The following is a 15,875-nucleotide window of genomic DNA, read 5'->3' as shown; positions in this document are numbered from 1 at the left end:
TTGATACGGTAGTTGAGCACCTATAAATAAATTATTATTTATCATAAAATATCTATACCTTTTTAAAAAGAAGTATTGATACTCACCATAAATATTTAATAAATTCTTTTGTAATATTATGTGTTGGTTTCTTTCATATGTAAATTAATGTTTCTTTGTTGGCATTAGTTCTATTTTTATAAGATTTGTACTACGTTATTCATAAATCTTAACTCAACCGATAAAAATGCTGAAATAGTTAGACAAAATATTATGAGCGAGTTTTGAATCCCGACTCTTCTACTTGTGTGTATGAGTTTTCAATAACTATTATCATTTCATCTATTTACAAAAAAAAATAAAAATTAAATTACGTTCTTTGATGTAACAAAATCAAATTCTTACCACTATATTAACATCTCATGAACAATAATATTTTTTTTCAAGAATTTTAACATTATTGCATTCTTAAAAATTCGAACTTGAAGGGACACAAAATCTCATCCAAATTATCTCACTTTCTAATTAGGTAGGGTAGTGACAGAACAAAATTTGGGAAAACAAGGCCGGCCTCATATATATGTCTATGCACGCTAATTTTAGCCCCACTACTTGTCAAAATTCTTTTTTTATTAATATTTTTTTTCATTTTATTCCTATTCATTTCCCTCTTTCTATCACTCACTATTACACCTCACTCACACATGTTTCCTTATAAATACATAGAAAAAGAGTGAAGGACATAAAGAGTGTTGAGTCAATTGAGTGAGGTAGCTTGAATTGAAGTTTGGTGATGATTTTAGAGATGGGTTCCATGTGGGTGGTCCTTATGGCCATTGGTGGTGGTCTTTTAGTCTTAAGATCCATTCTCAAAAATGTAAATTGGTGGCTCTATGAATCCAAATTAGGTGTGAAGCAGTACTCTCTACCACCTGGTGACATGGGATGGCCCTTCATTGGTAACATGTGGTCCTTTCTTAGAGCTTTCAAGTCTAAGGACCCTGATTCCTTCATCTCCTCCTTTGTCTCGAGGTACTCCGCAATCTTCGAATATTTTATCTATCTGTCTGTCTGTCTATCTATCTATCTATCTATCTATCTGCGTAACTATTTATTAGTACTTATTATCTATTTATGGTCTTTGATTCATAACATAAGGTTAGTTAAGTACTAGCTAGCTTGAAGGTGGTTGTGTAATAGCATCAAATTAACTAGATGCAAAAACCAAAGCTATAGCGTTATGATAGTGAAGTGAAGATAACCTTAACAATAATAACCTTAAAAATAGTTATCACGATCTTCACCTTTTAAGGTTACAATTTTGAGACTGACAAACTGCTTCTCTGCGTGACCTTAAAGCTGCGTGTCCTTCTCTGATACAGTGGTCCCAAAAATACATATGTTATATGCTTTTCAAGTGATTTAATTTTCATTATAGATGAAAGGAGATAACCCTATACATATTTATTGGGAGAAAAAAGAATTTTTCATAGACGATGGATAGCACTTAATAAGAACTTACAAAACATGTATAATTCATCAATTGAGGTTGCCTTTAGAGGAAGAGACTAGATTCCTACAACTTGGTAAACTAATATTTGAATATTGTGTGGAAGAAGTATTCGCATTTAGTGTTTATTGAGAATAAAGTTATCTATAAGGGAAGGAATATATGAAAACTTATACAGAGAATTCTTACTTATTGTTTAAACAATTTTAGAGTTAAATTATGACAATCTTTTTTTAATCAAGTAGTCTAGATGCCTAGTTATTATAATTCACCTTTTAAGTTAATAAGCGGGGTTCTTTAAAAAAAAAAAAAGTTAATAAGTGGAGTGTACTCGTTATAATACATTGTCCATACTAATCGAGCTATGCTCACGTGATTTATGACCGATTTATTTAGTTCCCAAGTCATAACACTTTTCCAATCAGAACTAAAAAGATCTTCTATGGGAGTATGGGACCATGTTAATTGGCTTGTGTGCTGTTACTATAATGTTGCCTTTATCTATACCAATATATATAGAGGATATACTCTTTTTGATTGAATTTTTTCCTTTTCAATTTTACACATTTATTTAAACAATTTTATCGTTTTTATTTAAATTATAGATTAAAAAATTAGTTGAATCACGTTAAAAAAGGAACAACCCTGCATAAAACATTATTTTGATCTTATATAAAATATAGTGTTTTGATGTAACTTTTTCTTTCAATTTTACTTCTTACTTGATTGTTTTTACCATTTTATTGTCTATTACAAATAAAAACGAAAAGACGGACACTTGTTTACAAATTCCAAACACAAACAATTATTTCAAGAGGCACTTTTTTGTCATTTTCACTGTCACTTTACCTCTCTCTTTCTCTCAACAATATTGTCTCTCTCTTTTTTCTATTAGGCGCAGAAGCCAAAATTAATTTGTGGACATCATGATACATTGTTACTCCAAATTTCGTCGTAATTGCTTTATGCCCTTCAGTTATTAATTAATTAAATTTTAATTGAAAAAGTTATTACAATTTAATAAATAAAGTATTATGTCTTTACACGTACGTTATGATGAGCAGTCCATCTCAATGTGGGCCATGTATATATAGTATGTATGATTAGGATGGTCTATACTCTAGGTTCTAAACATGTTGCGGTAGTGCTTTATTTATTTTATCAAAATTAATCTTCAAGATAAATTATTTAGAATTTTGGTCATACTACACTATTTGGAATTGTATTATAGTACAAGCATTTAAAAAATTTAATATGTAGGAGTAGGACATAAAATTGTACTGCAGCGGAGCCTAGTAGTAGTACTATTGTCTTGTTATGTGTCCTAGGAATAATAAAATGTGTCCTAGGAGAGCATCTAGAAGTAACTTTTGTTTTTCGTCCCAAAATAGTACTATTTGGCAGTGAGTAATGTTAGTGTTAATTTGCTAATAAATAGATTGAAGTAATTAATTGTATGCATTTTTCAAAACAATGAAAAAAATTCCAAAGAATTATTTTATTTATTTTTAAAAAATGCATCTATATTGAAAAACCAATAGATTCAACGCAAACTTTCTTTTAACGGGTTGAGTTTGAGGATTCTTAGGATTGAACACCCCAATGAACACATGCTAGGGGTGAGTATGGTTCAATTCGAAATGAAAATTGAATTGAACTGTTTGTTAAATTCAAAATAATTGAACAAAATCAAACTATTTGCATTTTAAATCAAACCGAACTGTTTTAGTTCAGTTCCAGAATTGTTACTAATGATTCAAGTTTTTTGGTTTGGTTTGGTTCAGTCCAGCAATTCAGTTCTGTTTTTTTTTTATTTTTTTATTTTTTTTTCACCCTTAACTCTAGTGAGCAGTTTGGTTTCAACGTGTAATGATTTGAATTTGAGTTTTGTACACCCTTCGGTTACTATTATAAGCAAAATTTTGTATTTTAGATTCATTTATTTAATGAATGTATGTGGTTACCACATACATTTATTAAATGAATGAATAACCACATACATTCATTAAATGAATGAATCTAAAATACAAAATTTTGCTTATAATAATAACCGGAGGATGTAAATATAAAAAAGACAGCGAGTCAGCTCAATTTAGATTAGTCAATATCCAACATAACTTTCCGATATTTGTACAGACAAAAATATTTCTTTCTGATTTTCATGGTTGATGTTACTTTTGGTCACGCATGCTATGTTTTTAGATTTTTATTTCCACTTTATTTTGATTGTGATATTTTAGAAGAACGTACGTACAGTGAGTAAAACAAACCTTTCTTAGGTTATTTTTTGTTAAAGAAACACAACATTGGTGAATATATATGGAGGACAAAATGATGATGTAGACACTTGTGTCATTTAACTACATTAACTAGATAATTAAGTTAGTACAATCAATATTTTTTTAGTTAGTCGTGTATGATAAAAGATAACACCTCAGATATGTTCTGCATAAAATTTTATATTAACATTGTGTCAATTTGTTTGTCACCAACTCACTATTTTAGCCAATATTTTAATGAAAATTATCCTTGATTGGATAGTATGATAAAAACAAGATTGTATTTTAGACTCTTTTTTAAATAATCAATCATTTCAGACTTTTTAAATAGACAAAGATAATTTTTTTTTTTTTTAATTTTTTTTAATTTTTTTTTATAAGTGTGTGTTTACTTTTGCATTTGACAAGCATTTCGTACGTACAAACTCAACCCAACGTAAAAAAACAGAAGCCATTAATCCTAGCTTCTATCCAAACGCACGTATGGTTGAGTTCTACCGCTAAAGCAACCACATCATAAGACAAAGATTTGAACTTGAGTCAAAGAATATGTGGTCTTATCTTGACAAGTTAGTAGTAATTGAATTGTTTTGAGTCTTTTTTGGGCTCACCATTTTGAGGCCTAAAACCTTAATATGTGGATTAATGTTGTTCCCACATCAAAGGATGTTGGAAAACACCGTTAAAATACCAAAATAACCTCATCGGCAGTTAACGGCCGATGGATTGGTTGGGAAGGCTCTCAAAAGGTTTATATTAAGCATTTTGAAATAAGTAAAATAATGATAAACTTTTGTATTTTGAATTTTAATTTATGAACTATGAAGTTTCACTAATAACATTTCATTGAACTAAATATGTAGATATGGAAGTACTGGAATATACAAAGCCTTAATGTTTGGAAACCCAAGTGTGATTGTGACAACACCTGAAGCATGCAAAAGAGTTCTATCAGATGATGAAAAATTCACACCTGGTTGGCCGCGATCAACGATAGAGCTCATCGGAAAGAACTCATTCATTGCAATGGCTTACGACGAACATAAGCGCCTTAGACGTTTAACATCATCTTCGATCAATGGCATGGAAGCACTGTCTTTGTACTTGACATATATCGAAGAGAATGTTATAAGCTCGTTAGAGAAATGGTCCAACATGGGACAAATTGAGTTTTTAACCGAGATTCGAAAGCTTACTTTTAAAATCATTATGCATATTTTCCTTAGCTCAGAAAGTGAACCTGTTATGGAGGCTTTGGAAAAAGAATACACAATACTTAATCATGGAGTTCGAGCTATGCACATAAATGTTCCTGGATTTGCTTATTATAAAGCTCTCAAGGTAAACTTTACTCTCTTGAGCATAAAGTATGCGAAATATATAACTGAATCTTTTATTCGCATTTATTTGCTTCTGGTTTGAATAAAATGCAGAGTTCAATTTTCTCACATGATTAACTATACGGTAAAGCTACATGTCATTTCTTGTAGAAAAAGCTATTAAAAATATTATTCGTCATTTCAGGCTAGGAAAAATCTAGTTGCGATATTTCAATCTATTGTGGATGAGAGAAGAAATATAAGGAAGAGATATTCACAGAAGAAAGCCAAAGATATGATGGATTCTCTCATAGATGTTGAAGATGATAATGGAAGAAAATTGGGTGATGAAGATATCATTGATATAATGTTAATGTACTTGAATGCTGGTCATGAGTCTTCAGGACATATTACCATGTGGGCTACCTATTTCTTACAAAAGCATCCAGAATATCTTCAAAAGGCCAAGGTATTACTCAAATTATTTTGTTTTTTGGTTCGTCTAAATTTACAATTATCGATGTACATAAACATTGTCATTAGTCGCTTCATCTTGAAAAGTGTCTCAAAATCTTATGTTTTGGCGTGAATGTCTTGTCTGCGGCATGGCTTCTTAGAGAGTAACTCGAAACATTAACTATTATATCCTAATGTCTTTTATTAATCCTTGAATAGGAAGAACAAGAAGAAATAATAAAGAGGAGGCCTCCAACACAAAAAGGGTTGACCCTTAAGGAAATCCGCGGCATGGATTTTCTTTATAAGGTATGTATATCTGTTACTCTTAGTTTAATATCAACTGATACTGAATCAACCATGGTTTTTTTCTTACTTTTTTCTACATTCCATAGGTGATCGATGAAACAATGCGCGTGATAACATTCTCATTGGTGGTCTTTCGAGAGGCAAAATCAGATGTCATGATCAATGGTTAGTCCATGTTCATCATATTTGTTCATTTTCTCACTGCTAGATTACACTATGATTTCAAACTTTCATGTCACAAAAATAATAACTTTATAAGGTTGATACAGGTTACACCATTCCAAAAGGTTGGAAAGTGCTAACATGGTTCAGATCAGTTCACCTTGACCCTGAAATATATCCCAATCCAAAGGAATTTAATCCTAATAGATGGAATGTAAGTAGCAAGAAGTTATTTTTGATTGAGTTTGATTACTAAATACATCATTTTCATTAATCCATGTATTATGCACCTGTTAATTTAAATTTGGTGATCCTTATTTACAGAAGGAACACAAGGCAGGGGAATTCCTTCCCTTTGGAGCAGGAACTAGATTGTGTCCTGGCAATGATCTTGCCAAAATGGAAATAGCAGTTTTTCTTCATCATTTCATTCTAAATTACCAGTGAGTAATTATAAACCTATTTTGCCATTTGATACAATCTTATAAGAAAATGTTAGCATGTTAGTATTTTTCTTCTTTTCTAGGGTTTGTTCCTATATCCTTAAACTCCTTTAATTCTACGGACGTTATGTTGATCCGAGAGGAATAGGATTCTGAGTCCTGTTCCTCTTAGATCAACGTAACGTCAGTATTTTTTTTTATGAATATAAAACCATCTTTAGCATTTTTTTGCTAATTCATTTAAAAAAAGCTATTGTTTCTAACATGAGTTTTATTAACATTATGTTATTTCTTTACTGCACAGGCTTGAACAACTTAATCCTAAATGCCCTGTTAGATACTTACCACATACAAGGCCAATGGACAATTGCTTAGGAAGGGTCAAGAAATGTTCATCTACATAAACTTGAAGTGGAAGAAAGAGAGAGAGCTTATGACATGAATATGGTTCTTTGTAATATGAAAAATATCTTCATGTTTGCCTTTTGATAAATCCACAAATCCTAAGCTACTTTCAGCTACGTTATCATAGTTGGATGAAAAAGTGTAGGAAGTTTCACACCTTATACAAATAAGAAATAAATATAATTAGCAAGTCTCATGCTACCCTTTAAGCTTATGATTATCTCTATCTACATTCAAAAGAAAAAATTCTTGTTTACTTTTTTTCCATAAAAAATCTTTTTTACTTTCCAGACTTAGGATATGCACATGTTCTTGAAGCGAATTAAGAATGCCCGCGATGACGGACTCATTCGGGACAATAAGTATTTATTAGAAAAATGAAAGTCAAAAGAGAATTCAAGTGATATCGGATGATAGTTTGAGGAAACGATGGTCAGAGGTCTGTCTTAACGGCATAAGTTAGAGTTTGAAGTCAAAACGACTTTGTAGAGGGTTGCAGTAAATTTATATACAGTTAAGTCGATGCCGACATTAGTGATAACTGGTTGAGTTGTTAATCTTGTCTTAGTTTTGAGGACGAAACTTCTTTTTGGAGGTTAGTAGTGTAAGAGCCATAACTTAACAATTGGCTAAGACTAGAATTTGCCTGTTAAACCTAGATTTTTTTATGTGAACTTGGATCTATTATGTTGTTTTAAATGATTATGATTGTTATGTGTCTATTCTAAAGGTACCGGATATGATTCTATGATGTTGTGCAAACATGATTAATCGTGAAGTATTGTATGTTGTGTTTTGTGATCTGTCTGATTTTTGTGAATTGCGACAAATTTTGAATTCAAGTAATATCAAATATAAATTCATCTGTGATTACAGATTTGAATGGACTCTTATAGTCATCAAAATTCAATTAGAAAATTTATACGCAGTTTGTAGCTATATTTTAATTTGTTACATTATTTGAAATTCTAGAACAAGATTTTTTTTTTTTTTTTTTTTTGAGAAATGAGATTGTCGCATGAGTACAAGTTTTTTTTTTTGAAAGGACATGAGTAGAAGTTTTTGAGTAGAAATGAGATTTGGCCGTGGATATTCTCTTGGGTCACAAAACGTTATGATGAGCTTCATCTCTATCTGAACATGGTTTTCGTTTGAAGGAAATCCATTTGACGGAGGAGTAAGATTGATAGGCTAGAAATGGCCGTTTAAACTTGATGTTTTGTGTCTCAGCGAGTGATTGGTTGGTGGATTCGCTACGGTGTTGGCAGTCAGATTTATTACCATTTGTAAAAGGTTGGAGTTTGTGTTGTTATTACTGATGTTCATTCATGCACAACTCTCTCTCTCTCTCTCTCTCTCTCTCTCTCTCTCTCTCTCTCTCTCTCTCTCTCTCTCTCTCTCTCTCTCTCCTCTCTCTCTCTCTCTCTCTCTCTCTCCTCTCTCTCTCTCTCTCTCTCTCTCTCTCTCTCTCTCTCTCTCTCTCTCTCTCTCTCCTCTCTCTCTCTCTCTCTCTCTCTCTCTCCTCTCTCCTCTCTCTCTCTCTCTCTCTCTCTTCTCTCTCTCTCTCTCTCTCTCTCTCTCTCTCTCTCTCTCTCTCTCTCTCTCTCTCTGCAATTTGGTTTCGGATCTATACGCGAGTCCGTTGGATTGTGTTGTTGAGCTTGTATGTTCGCTTGTTGTTGTTTTTATCTTTTCTAAACATCTATTTAGTACAAACACATAACATAAAGTACAACACAATTTCGCCTATAATTTAGTGAAATCCCTCTCACGTGTCCTTCTAATATCTTTTTTTGTCTTCAGCATACTTGGTTATGTATAGGTGTTAGGAAATAATTTTCTTATTTTGTCTGTTTTTTCTTTCCGTGACCTGCATTATGGCTTCGGAAACTTGACATTGTAATTTGGTTTGAGTGTTGCACACCTTGTGCGAGATGAATCACTTTTGTTAATATTCCATTTTGCCTTGTCCAAAACAAAATATCTTCTTTTGTCTTCGCTCAAATTTTAAAATCCAAAACATAGTTTTTGAGTTTTGGCTTCTAAAATTTGGATTGTACTAAACCTCTTTATAAACCAAACGGGTAAAGCCTATAACAAAAGAGAAAAAAAAAAATTAAGTGTGTGTTTGGTTGTGCGGTGACGAAAATTGATTTTGATAGAATTGATTTTGTCAAATTGATTTTGGTTAAAAGTGAGTTGAATATAAAGTGATTTATGTTTGGATACTTCAAAACATAAGTGATTTTTATGAAAACTGGTGTTTGAATATTTTGCATTAGAATTGCTTTTGGATGTGTGAAAGATTAAAATGGGTTTTAACATGTGTGTGAAAATAAAAGTTATGAGCTATGTGCAATTAAATTCAAGGGCAAAAGAGAAAAATTGATTGAAGCAAAAATCCACGGTGAGAGAATTGATTTCAACAAGCTAGGAATTTGAGCTTCTTCAAAATTGATTCTGAAAAGTAAAATACATGCTGGCTGCACAGAAGTGTAGAAGAACCAAACACCATAAAATTGATTTTGAAAGAGTAGACTCACGTTTTGGCTGTTGCACCGGGCAACCAAACATATACTTAGTGATTCGTTGAGGGTGCCGTAGTTTGGAAAATTATTTTACATTAATGACCCCAACTTATTCTAGTTTGGAAGATACTTGAAAAAATTATTATTCAACAATTTGGAAAAGTATTGAAGGTCAATCAAAAGAGAGTTTAATTGATGTTCTTGAAATGATAGCTACAAGATCAGCTATTTGGATGATTCAACACTAGTAGAAAAAGGGAAAAAAAATGCCTAAGGTTTCTTCTATAAAGGGAAAAAACCATTCGATGGTATGCCTTCTAGTAGAGCTGCAACCTCAATAGCATTCGGTTAAGGTGATGAGAGGAGTGCTAAAGGAAGGACAATTACTATGGGAGGTGGTCGTGTCCCAAAGGGACAAACACCTTTGTTGGAGGAGGTGTTTGGGCAAGATCTTTCAAGGCTTAATTATACCTTTCTTTCTTAATCTAATCTCTCTATAAAACTAAATATGGGGTCCTTCTTAACCTAGTGAAAAGACAAAAATTCGTTAGTCGAAGGGTCTTAAAATAGGGCAACCCACCCACCTTAACAAGAGGGGTGGAAGATGGAGAGTGGTAAGTTTCGTTTTCTTATGATCTTTTCAAGTGGCTTTCAAATTTTTGGCTCCTTGGTAATTACAAGAAGAAGGACCCGCAATTGAATTATCGAAATCCCCAACTGATGGGGCGTGAACGTCTCACACGATGAGAGAGGGTTTCTTCCTAACATATAGCTTGAAGACACTCATATATGAAACAATGACAAAATCATTTAGAAATTAGCAATTTGCAATCACCGAACACATTTCGGATTTTAAAAATCGTAATGATCAAAAACACATTTCGGATCTTAAAATCTGAACGAAATCAAAATTATAATAAAAGAAGAAAAAAACGTAAATTAAACACTAAAGATTTAAGCATATATGTACTAACCTCTTGCGTAGTAGTTGGAAGGGTCTGAAATGTGATGGATTCGAGTAACAATGTTTGATGTGTTTTTAGGTTCGAAAGCGAAAATGGTGAAATGAGGGGAAAAGAATGAACATGTTTACTATATTGCGATGATTCGAATTTTACAATCCACGCGTGTTTTTTTAGTTCGAATTCTAGAATCTAAACTTGAAACAAATTGAGAAATACTGAGAACGCGTTAGAGGAATGGGATGGGAATGAACAAAATTTCATTAGATATCAGAGTTATGATATTTTGACAACCAAAGTTGTCAACCACGGTATAAATATACTATTGCATGTACTATTTTAATTTTTTTTAATAATTTTTTTGCTACCTCGATTTGTGTGCTAGGCTTTGAGTTTTTTTTATTGGTCATACGGTGTGGATAATGACAACTATTTTAGGCTGTTCTTTTAAAAAAAAAAAAAAAAACTATTTTAGGTTGTCTAAAATCATACCTTATACGAGTTATGATATTTTGACAATCAAAGTTGTCAACCACCGTATAAATATACTATCACATATACCTTATTTTATTTCATTTTATTTTTTATAGTTTTTTTCTACCTCGGTTTGTGTACTAGGCTTTGAGTTTTTTGAATGGACATACGGTGTGGACTACAACTATTTTAGGTTGTCAAAATATCATACCTCCTGATAAAATGGAGAGATAAATGACATAATTTTACGGTATACAATATTTCTTTTAGAAAATCTACACTATTAATTGTTTTTCTCCTCTAAAAAAATTTACTAATTGTTTTTCTTGCAATATATAGGATGGATGATATGTTAATTTTATATTGGTTTTCAAATTCAAAGACAAAAAAATAAAAATACTGTTTTCATTCTTGTAGATATGTTTATAGTCACATGTCAACTTGTATTGCGTGTATTATTCATTTTCAAATGATCATATGACTCGAGTTCGCCTTAATTTGTAAAAACCAGAAAAAGAAAAAAAAAAAAAACTCTGTCAAAAGAAAAGATAAAAAGGTATTATCGAATATTAGAGGAGTTTAATATTGAAGGTCTCTTAATTTAATAGTGATGCATATATATGTCTAGAACATGATTACCTTCAGTCGTGAAACAAAAAAAACACATGATTAACCCCATGGAGAGAACTTGTGAAAAACCAAAAAAATATTGATGCACATTGGATTAAAAAAGTGTAATGATTTAATTATAATAACTCGTAACCTTTTTATTTTAATGTACATTGAATTCTTTTTCTTTTGTCATTCTACCAAAAAATAAATAAATTAATGTACATTGAATCAAATAAACGATGTCCTTTTTTGTTGAAATTATATATACCGACAATGCATAGTTATTAAATTCTAAGAAAATTTAAATGATATTATAACAGTTGACCACCATAAATTACAGTTGACTACCATATTTGAAAGTAAAAAAATAATAATTGACCACATATTTGCGAAAGCAGTTACCCACTCTCATCGGAGTCAAATGACACTTTACCGTGAAAAATCAAAAGCTATAAACTATAGATTCGACCTCACGACACTATCACTTTACCAAGAAAAATCAAAAGTTAAAACGGAAATGTCTTATCGACGATATTGTAGACTTCGTTGCAAAGAAATTTGAAGACCCGGGGCAGCCGCATTCGATCTCACGGTACATTTGACATCACAGTGAATTTCTCACCGCAAAAATAAACACATGCTAAATATATATCGATAATACATATTTATTAAATTCTAAAAATATTTAAAGAATTTAATAGAAAAATATAATATTAAGATTCATGCACAATTATCCGTATTCATTTTCAACCTTTTAGAAAATATCCTTTCAAAAAAAAACCTTTTAGAAAATATTACTTTCTATAGCTTTAAAATTTAATATTAAGATTCATGAATCATCTCTCTCTCTTCTTGAACTTTGCCTATAAATTGTGAGCAAGAGGTCAGGTCCTTATTCAATTTGAGTGTGTGAGCCACTAATCATATAGAGTGTCCATAAATTCTAAGATTTTAGAGATGGGTTCCTTATGGATTGTCTTTGGTGCCATAGTTGGTGTTCTTTTTATCCTAAGAACCCTTCTCAAGAGTGTGAATTGGTTGCTCTATGAAGCAAAACTTGGTGCTAAGCAATACTCTTTGCCACCAGGTGACATGGGATGGCCAATTGTTGGTAATATGTGGTCTTTCCTAAGAGCATTCAAGTCCAATGACCCAGATTCTTTCATGGCCTCTTTTGTTAAAAGGTATAAATTCTATCATATCCTCTTTAATTGTTTAATTTTTCATCACTTAACAAGCTACTTTATTGTAATTTTTCATGTAAATTATAAATTCTCCTTTAGCTTATTCTATATTTCACTTTGTAGCATCATCCTTTGTAACCACATAAGTTTTCTTCCAAAGTGTATCATAGAATCAAAACATTTTGTTAATAGATTGAACTTAACTAATTTCTTTTCAAAATATTTAACGATTTTTTTATTTAGGACTCTAGTGCAAACCAGGGATATAAGATCCGTTTTTTTAGAGATTTAAGACCACTTTTACACAAAATGGTCTAAAATCTCTAAAAAAACATGTTTGTATCCCTGATTTGCACTTGTGGGATTTGCATGCACATGTGATTGGTGTTTTTTTTTTTTGAAGAATAGATTAGAGTTGATCCATTTGGACTGTTTTCTCACAATGTATTTCCAATTTGATTATTCCTGGGTCAGGTCGCATGCCTCCGTCTTTGTAAAAATAAAAAAAATTTGCATGCAGGTTTTTTTTTTTCATAATTTTTTTCTCAACACATATACGCCAATTTGACGAGTCGACGTCATTGTGAGCCCTATGTTGATTAGGATGGTCCAGTGCTTAATAAAACAAAATTAATTTGGAATTTAGTTGTATTAAATAATTATTTCATTCTAGTCATGCTTGGAATATTGCAAACAATTGTTGCCAAACGTGTGACATGCAGAGGTGCTCAATCTTGGTTTCATGCAGAGTTACAGTTCTATTTGGTTGGTTGTTACTTGTTAATATCCAAACTGATTTAAATGAAAATTAAAAATTGATTTATAAAAATTGAACCTGCAGAAAATTAAATTTATTTAATGTTTTTTAATCACTTTTTCTGAAAACCAATTAAATTGAGTTTGTTTTATTTTTAAAAATTAACACAACTACATATATAAATGTTAATATTTATTTATTTTTGAAAGAGTTTAAACATTTTAATTATTCAAATCAATAATTATGTGGTTCCATGAATGATGCAAACCACTAACATTTTATGGTACAGGTTTGGAAAAACAGGCATATACAAGGTATTCATGTTTGGAAACCCTAGTGTAGTGGTGACAACACCTGAAGCATGCAAGAGAGTTTTAACAGATGATGAAAAATTTGTACCTGGTTGGCCACAATCAGCAGTTGAACTAATTGGAGAAAAATCATTCATCAAAATGCCTTTTGAAGAACACAAACGACTTCGGCGTTTAACATCTTCTTCAATCAATGGCTATGAAGCACTTTCAGTGTATTTAAAAAAAATTGAAGAAGTTGTGATTAGTTCATTGGAGAAATGGACTCATATGGGTGAAATTGAGTTTTTAACTCAAATGAGAAAACTTACTTTTAAAATTATTATCCATATTTTCCTTGGTTCAGAAAGTGATCATGTTATGGAGGCTTTAGAAAGAGAATACACAGTTCTTAACCTTGGTGTTAGAGCAATGAGAATTAATGTTCCTGGATTTGCTTTCCATAAGGCACTCAAGGTAACATCATTTATACTCTCTTTTAAGTTTAGCGGAAAAAAAAAAAAGTTTCATGTCTATTTGGATCGACTTATTTGAGTTTATTCGAGTTCTGTTCTTAACCTTATTTTTTGTTTATAGGCTAGGAAAAATCTAGTGGCTATATTTCAATCAATTGTGGACAAGAGGAAAAATGAAAAGAGGGAAAAATTATTACCTGGCCAAAAAGCCAAAGATATGATGGATGCTTTGGTAGATGTTGTAGATGAAAATGGAAGAAAATTGGGTGATGATGAAATCATTGATATCATGTTGATGTACTTGAATGCTGGTCATGAATCTTCAGGGCATGTAACCATGTGGGCTACATATTTCCTACAAAGGCATCCTGAATTTTTCAAGAAGGCTAAGGTATCAAATCACTTAATTTTTGTTTACTTTGTGAAAATATTTTTTTTCTTTCATTTTTAAAATTTATGTTAATTTTATTTGTTACTTGATAATACCTTTAATAGGAAGAACAAGAGGAAATCTTAAGGAGAAGGCCTTCCACACAAAAAGGATTGAAGCTAGAGGATGTTAGAAAGATGGATTATCTTTCTAAGGTAGGGATTGTAAATTGTTGAATTAAGGTTACTTACTTTCAACTTTTAGTTGATATTTTTATGATGAAATCATTTTTTATGTGTTTACAATTGCATAGGTGATTGATGAAACATTGCGACTGATTACATTCTCATTAGTCGTCTTTCGGGAGGCAACATCTGATGTCAATATCAATGGTGAGTATACGATTTCATTACATACACTTTATTCAATTTTACTTAAACATAAAACTCAAATAGGTCTTACTAATTTAAATACCGACCATATTGTCACACATAAATTTGGTGGAAAACTCGTTTGCATTTCAGCCTATAAAAGAATGTTTGTTAAAAAAATTACAATAAAGAGTAACTATATTTTGATGTTATAGGTTACCTCATTCCAAAAGGTTGGAGAGTTTTAGTTTGGTTCAGGTCGGTTCACCTTGACCCAGAAATTTATCCTAAGCCATTCGAGTTCAATCCTGATAGATGGGAAAGTGTAAGTCAAAGCCATTTAATTTTTTATTACTACTGATTTGAATTGAACAAATTAAGTGATTATTTCCATAAACTTGACAATTTGGTTGATCTTGATTCTTAGGAGGTGCACAGAGCTGGAGAGTTCCTTCCATTTGGAGTAGGAACTAGATTGTGCCCTGGAAATGATCTTGCTAAGCTGGAAATCTCAGTTTTCCTTCACCACTTTCTCCTCAACTATGAGTAAATATTTTTCTCCCTCTTTTTACTACTCACATGAATTTTTTTCTCACACACAATATATTATTGAAGCAAAGTATACATCATTCCAATATTAAAATTGATCAAAAGGTACTAATGTTAATGTTGTGTCTTGCTTTCACAGGTTGGAACAAATCAACCCAAAATCTCCAGTGAGATTCTTGCCACACACAAGGCCAATGGACAATTGCTTGGCAAGGATCAAGAAACGTTCTTCAGTGTAATCCTCAGATGGAAAAAAGACGCATTTGGAGACTTTACATCAAATAATAATATCAATGAAAAAAAATATATGTATTAGTTTCTTTATTTTCCCTTTCTTTATTTTCCCCTTTTTTGTGGAACAATATGTATCAGTTTCTTATTGCTAGCTAGTATGTTGTACTAGTTTATCCATCTGCGCGAATAAAATTATTTTTGAGGAA

The 15,875-nt window shown here is 31.5% G+C and overlaps 2 protein-coding genes across 2 annotated transcripts; both read left to right on the top strand.

The window, feature by feature from the left end:
* The first annotated feature begins 618 nt into the window (after positions 1-618).
* On the top strand, positions 619-7,152 carry LOC25486344 (ent-kaurenoic acid oxidase 2). Its single transcript, XM_013607618.3, has 8 exons — positions 619-1,011; positions 4,632-5,109; positions 5,293-5,556; positions 5,763-5,852; positions 5,939-6,017; positions 6,122-6,228; positions 6,339-6,457; positions 6,762-7,152. The coding sequence occupies exons 1-8, from the start codon at positions 773-775 to the stop codon at positions 6,859-6,861; spliced, it is 1,476 nt and encodes a 491-aa protein (XP_013463072.1). The 5' UTR covers positions 619-772; the 3' UTR covers positions 6,862-7,152.
* Positions 7,153-12,287: 5,135 nt separating this feature from the next.
* On the top strand, positions 12,288-15,875 carry LOC25486343 (ent-kaurenoic acid oxidase 2). The gene is made up of 8 exons (XM_013607616.3): positions 12,288-12,622; positions 13,669-14,146; positions 14,267-14,536; positions 14,641-14,730; positions 14,829-14,907; positions 15,102-15,211; positions 15,314-15,432; positions 15,575-15,875. Exons 1-8 carry the CDS (start codon positions 12,396-12,398, stop codon positions 15,672-15,674), a joined length of 1,473 nt encoding a protein of 490 aa, XP_013463070.1. The 5' UTR covers positions 12,288-12,395; the 3' UTR covers positions 15,675-15,875.

This window comes from Medicago truncatula, chromosome 2 (assembly GCF_003473485.1).
Source record: "Medicago truncatula cultivar Jemalong A17 chromosome 2, MtrunA17r5.0-ANR, whole genome shotgun sequence".
Classification (NCBI taxonomy): Eukaryota; Viridiplantae; Streptophyta; class Magnoliopsida; order Fabales; family Fabaceae; genus Medicago; species Medicago truncatula.
The sequence above is the reverse complement of the archived record's forward strand: the minus strand, read 5'-3'. Positions and strand labels throughout refer to the sequence as shown.

Excerpts from the sequence above, each read along its gene's own strand:
- LOC25486344 (XM_013607618.3), top strand. The coding sequence starts at position 773 with ATGATTTTAGAGATGGGTTCCATGTGGGTGGTCCTTATGGCCATTGGT. Across the intron at positions 1,012-4,631 it reads ATCTCCTCCTTTGTCTCGAG|ATATGGAAGTACTGGAATAT; the intron begins GTACTCCGCAAT and ends CTAAATATGTAG. Across the intron at positions 5,853-5,938 it reads GCATGGATTTTCTTTATAAG|GTGATCGATGAAACAATGCG; the intron begins GTATGTATATCT and ends TACATTCCATAG.
- LOC25486343 (XM_013607616.3), top strand. The coding sequence starts at position 12,396 with ATGGGTTCCTTATGGATTGTCTTTGGTGCCATAGTTGGTGTTCTTTTT. Across the intron at positions 14,147-14,266 it reads CTTTCCATAAGGCACTCAAG|GCTAGGAAAAATCTAGTGGC; the intron begins GTAACATCATTT and ends TTTTGTTTATAG. Across the intron at positions 15,212-15,313 it reads ATCCTGATAGATGGGAAAGT|GAGGTGCACAGAGCTGGAGA; the intron begins GTAAGTCAAAGC and ends CTTGATTCTTAG.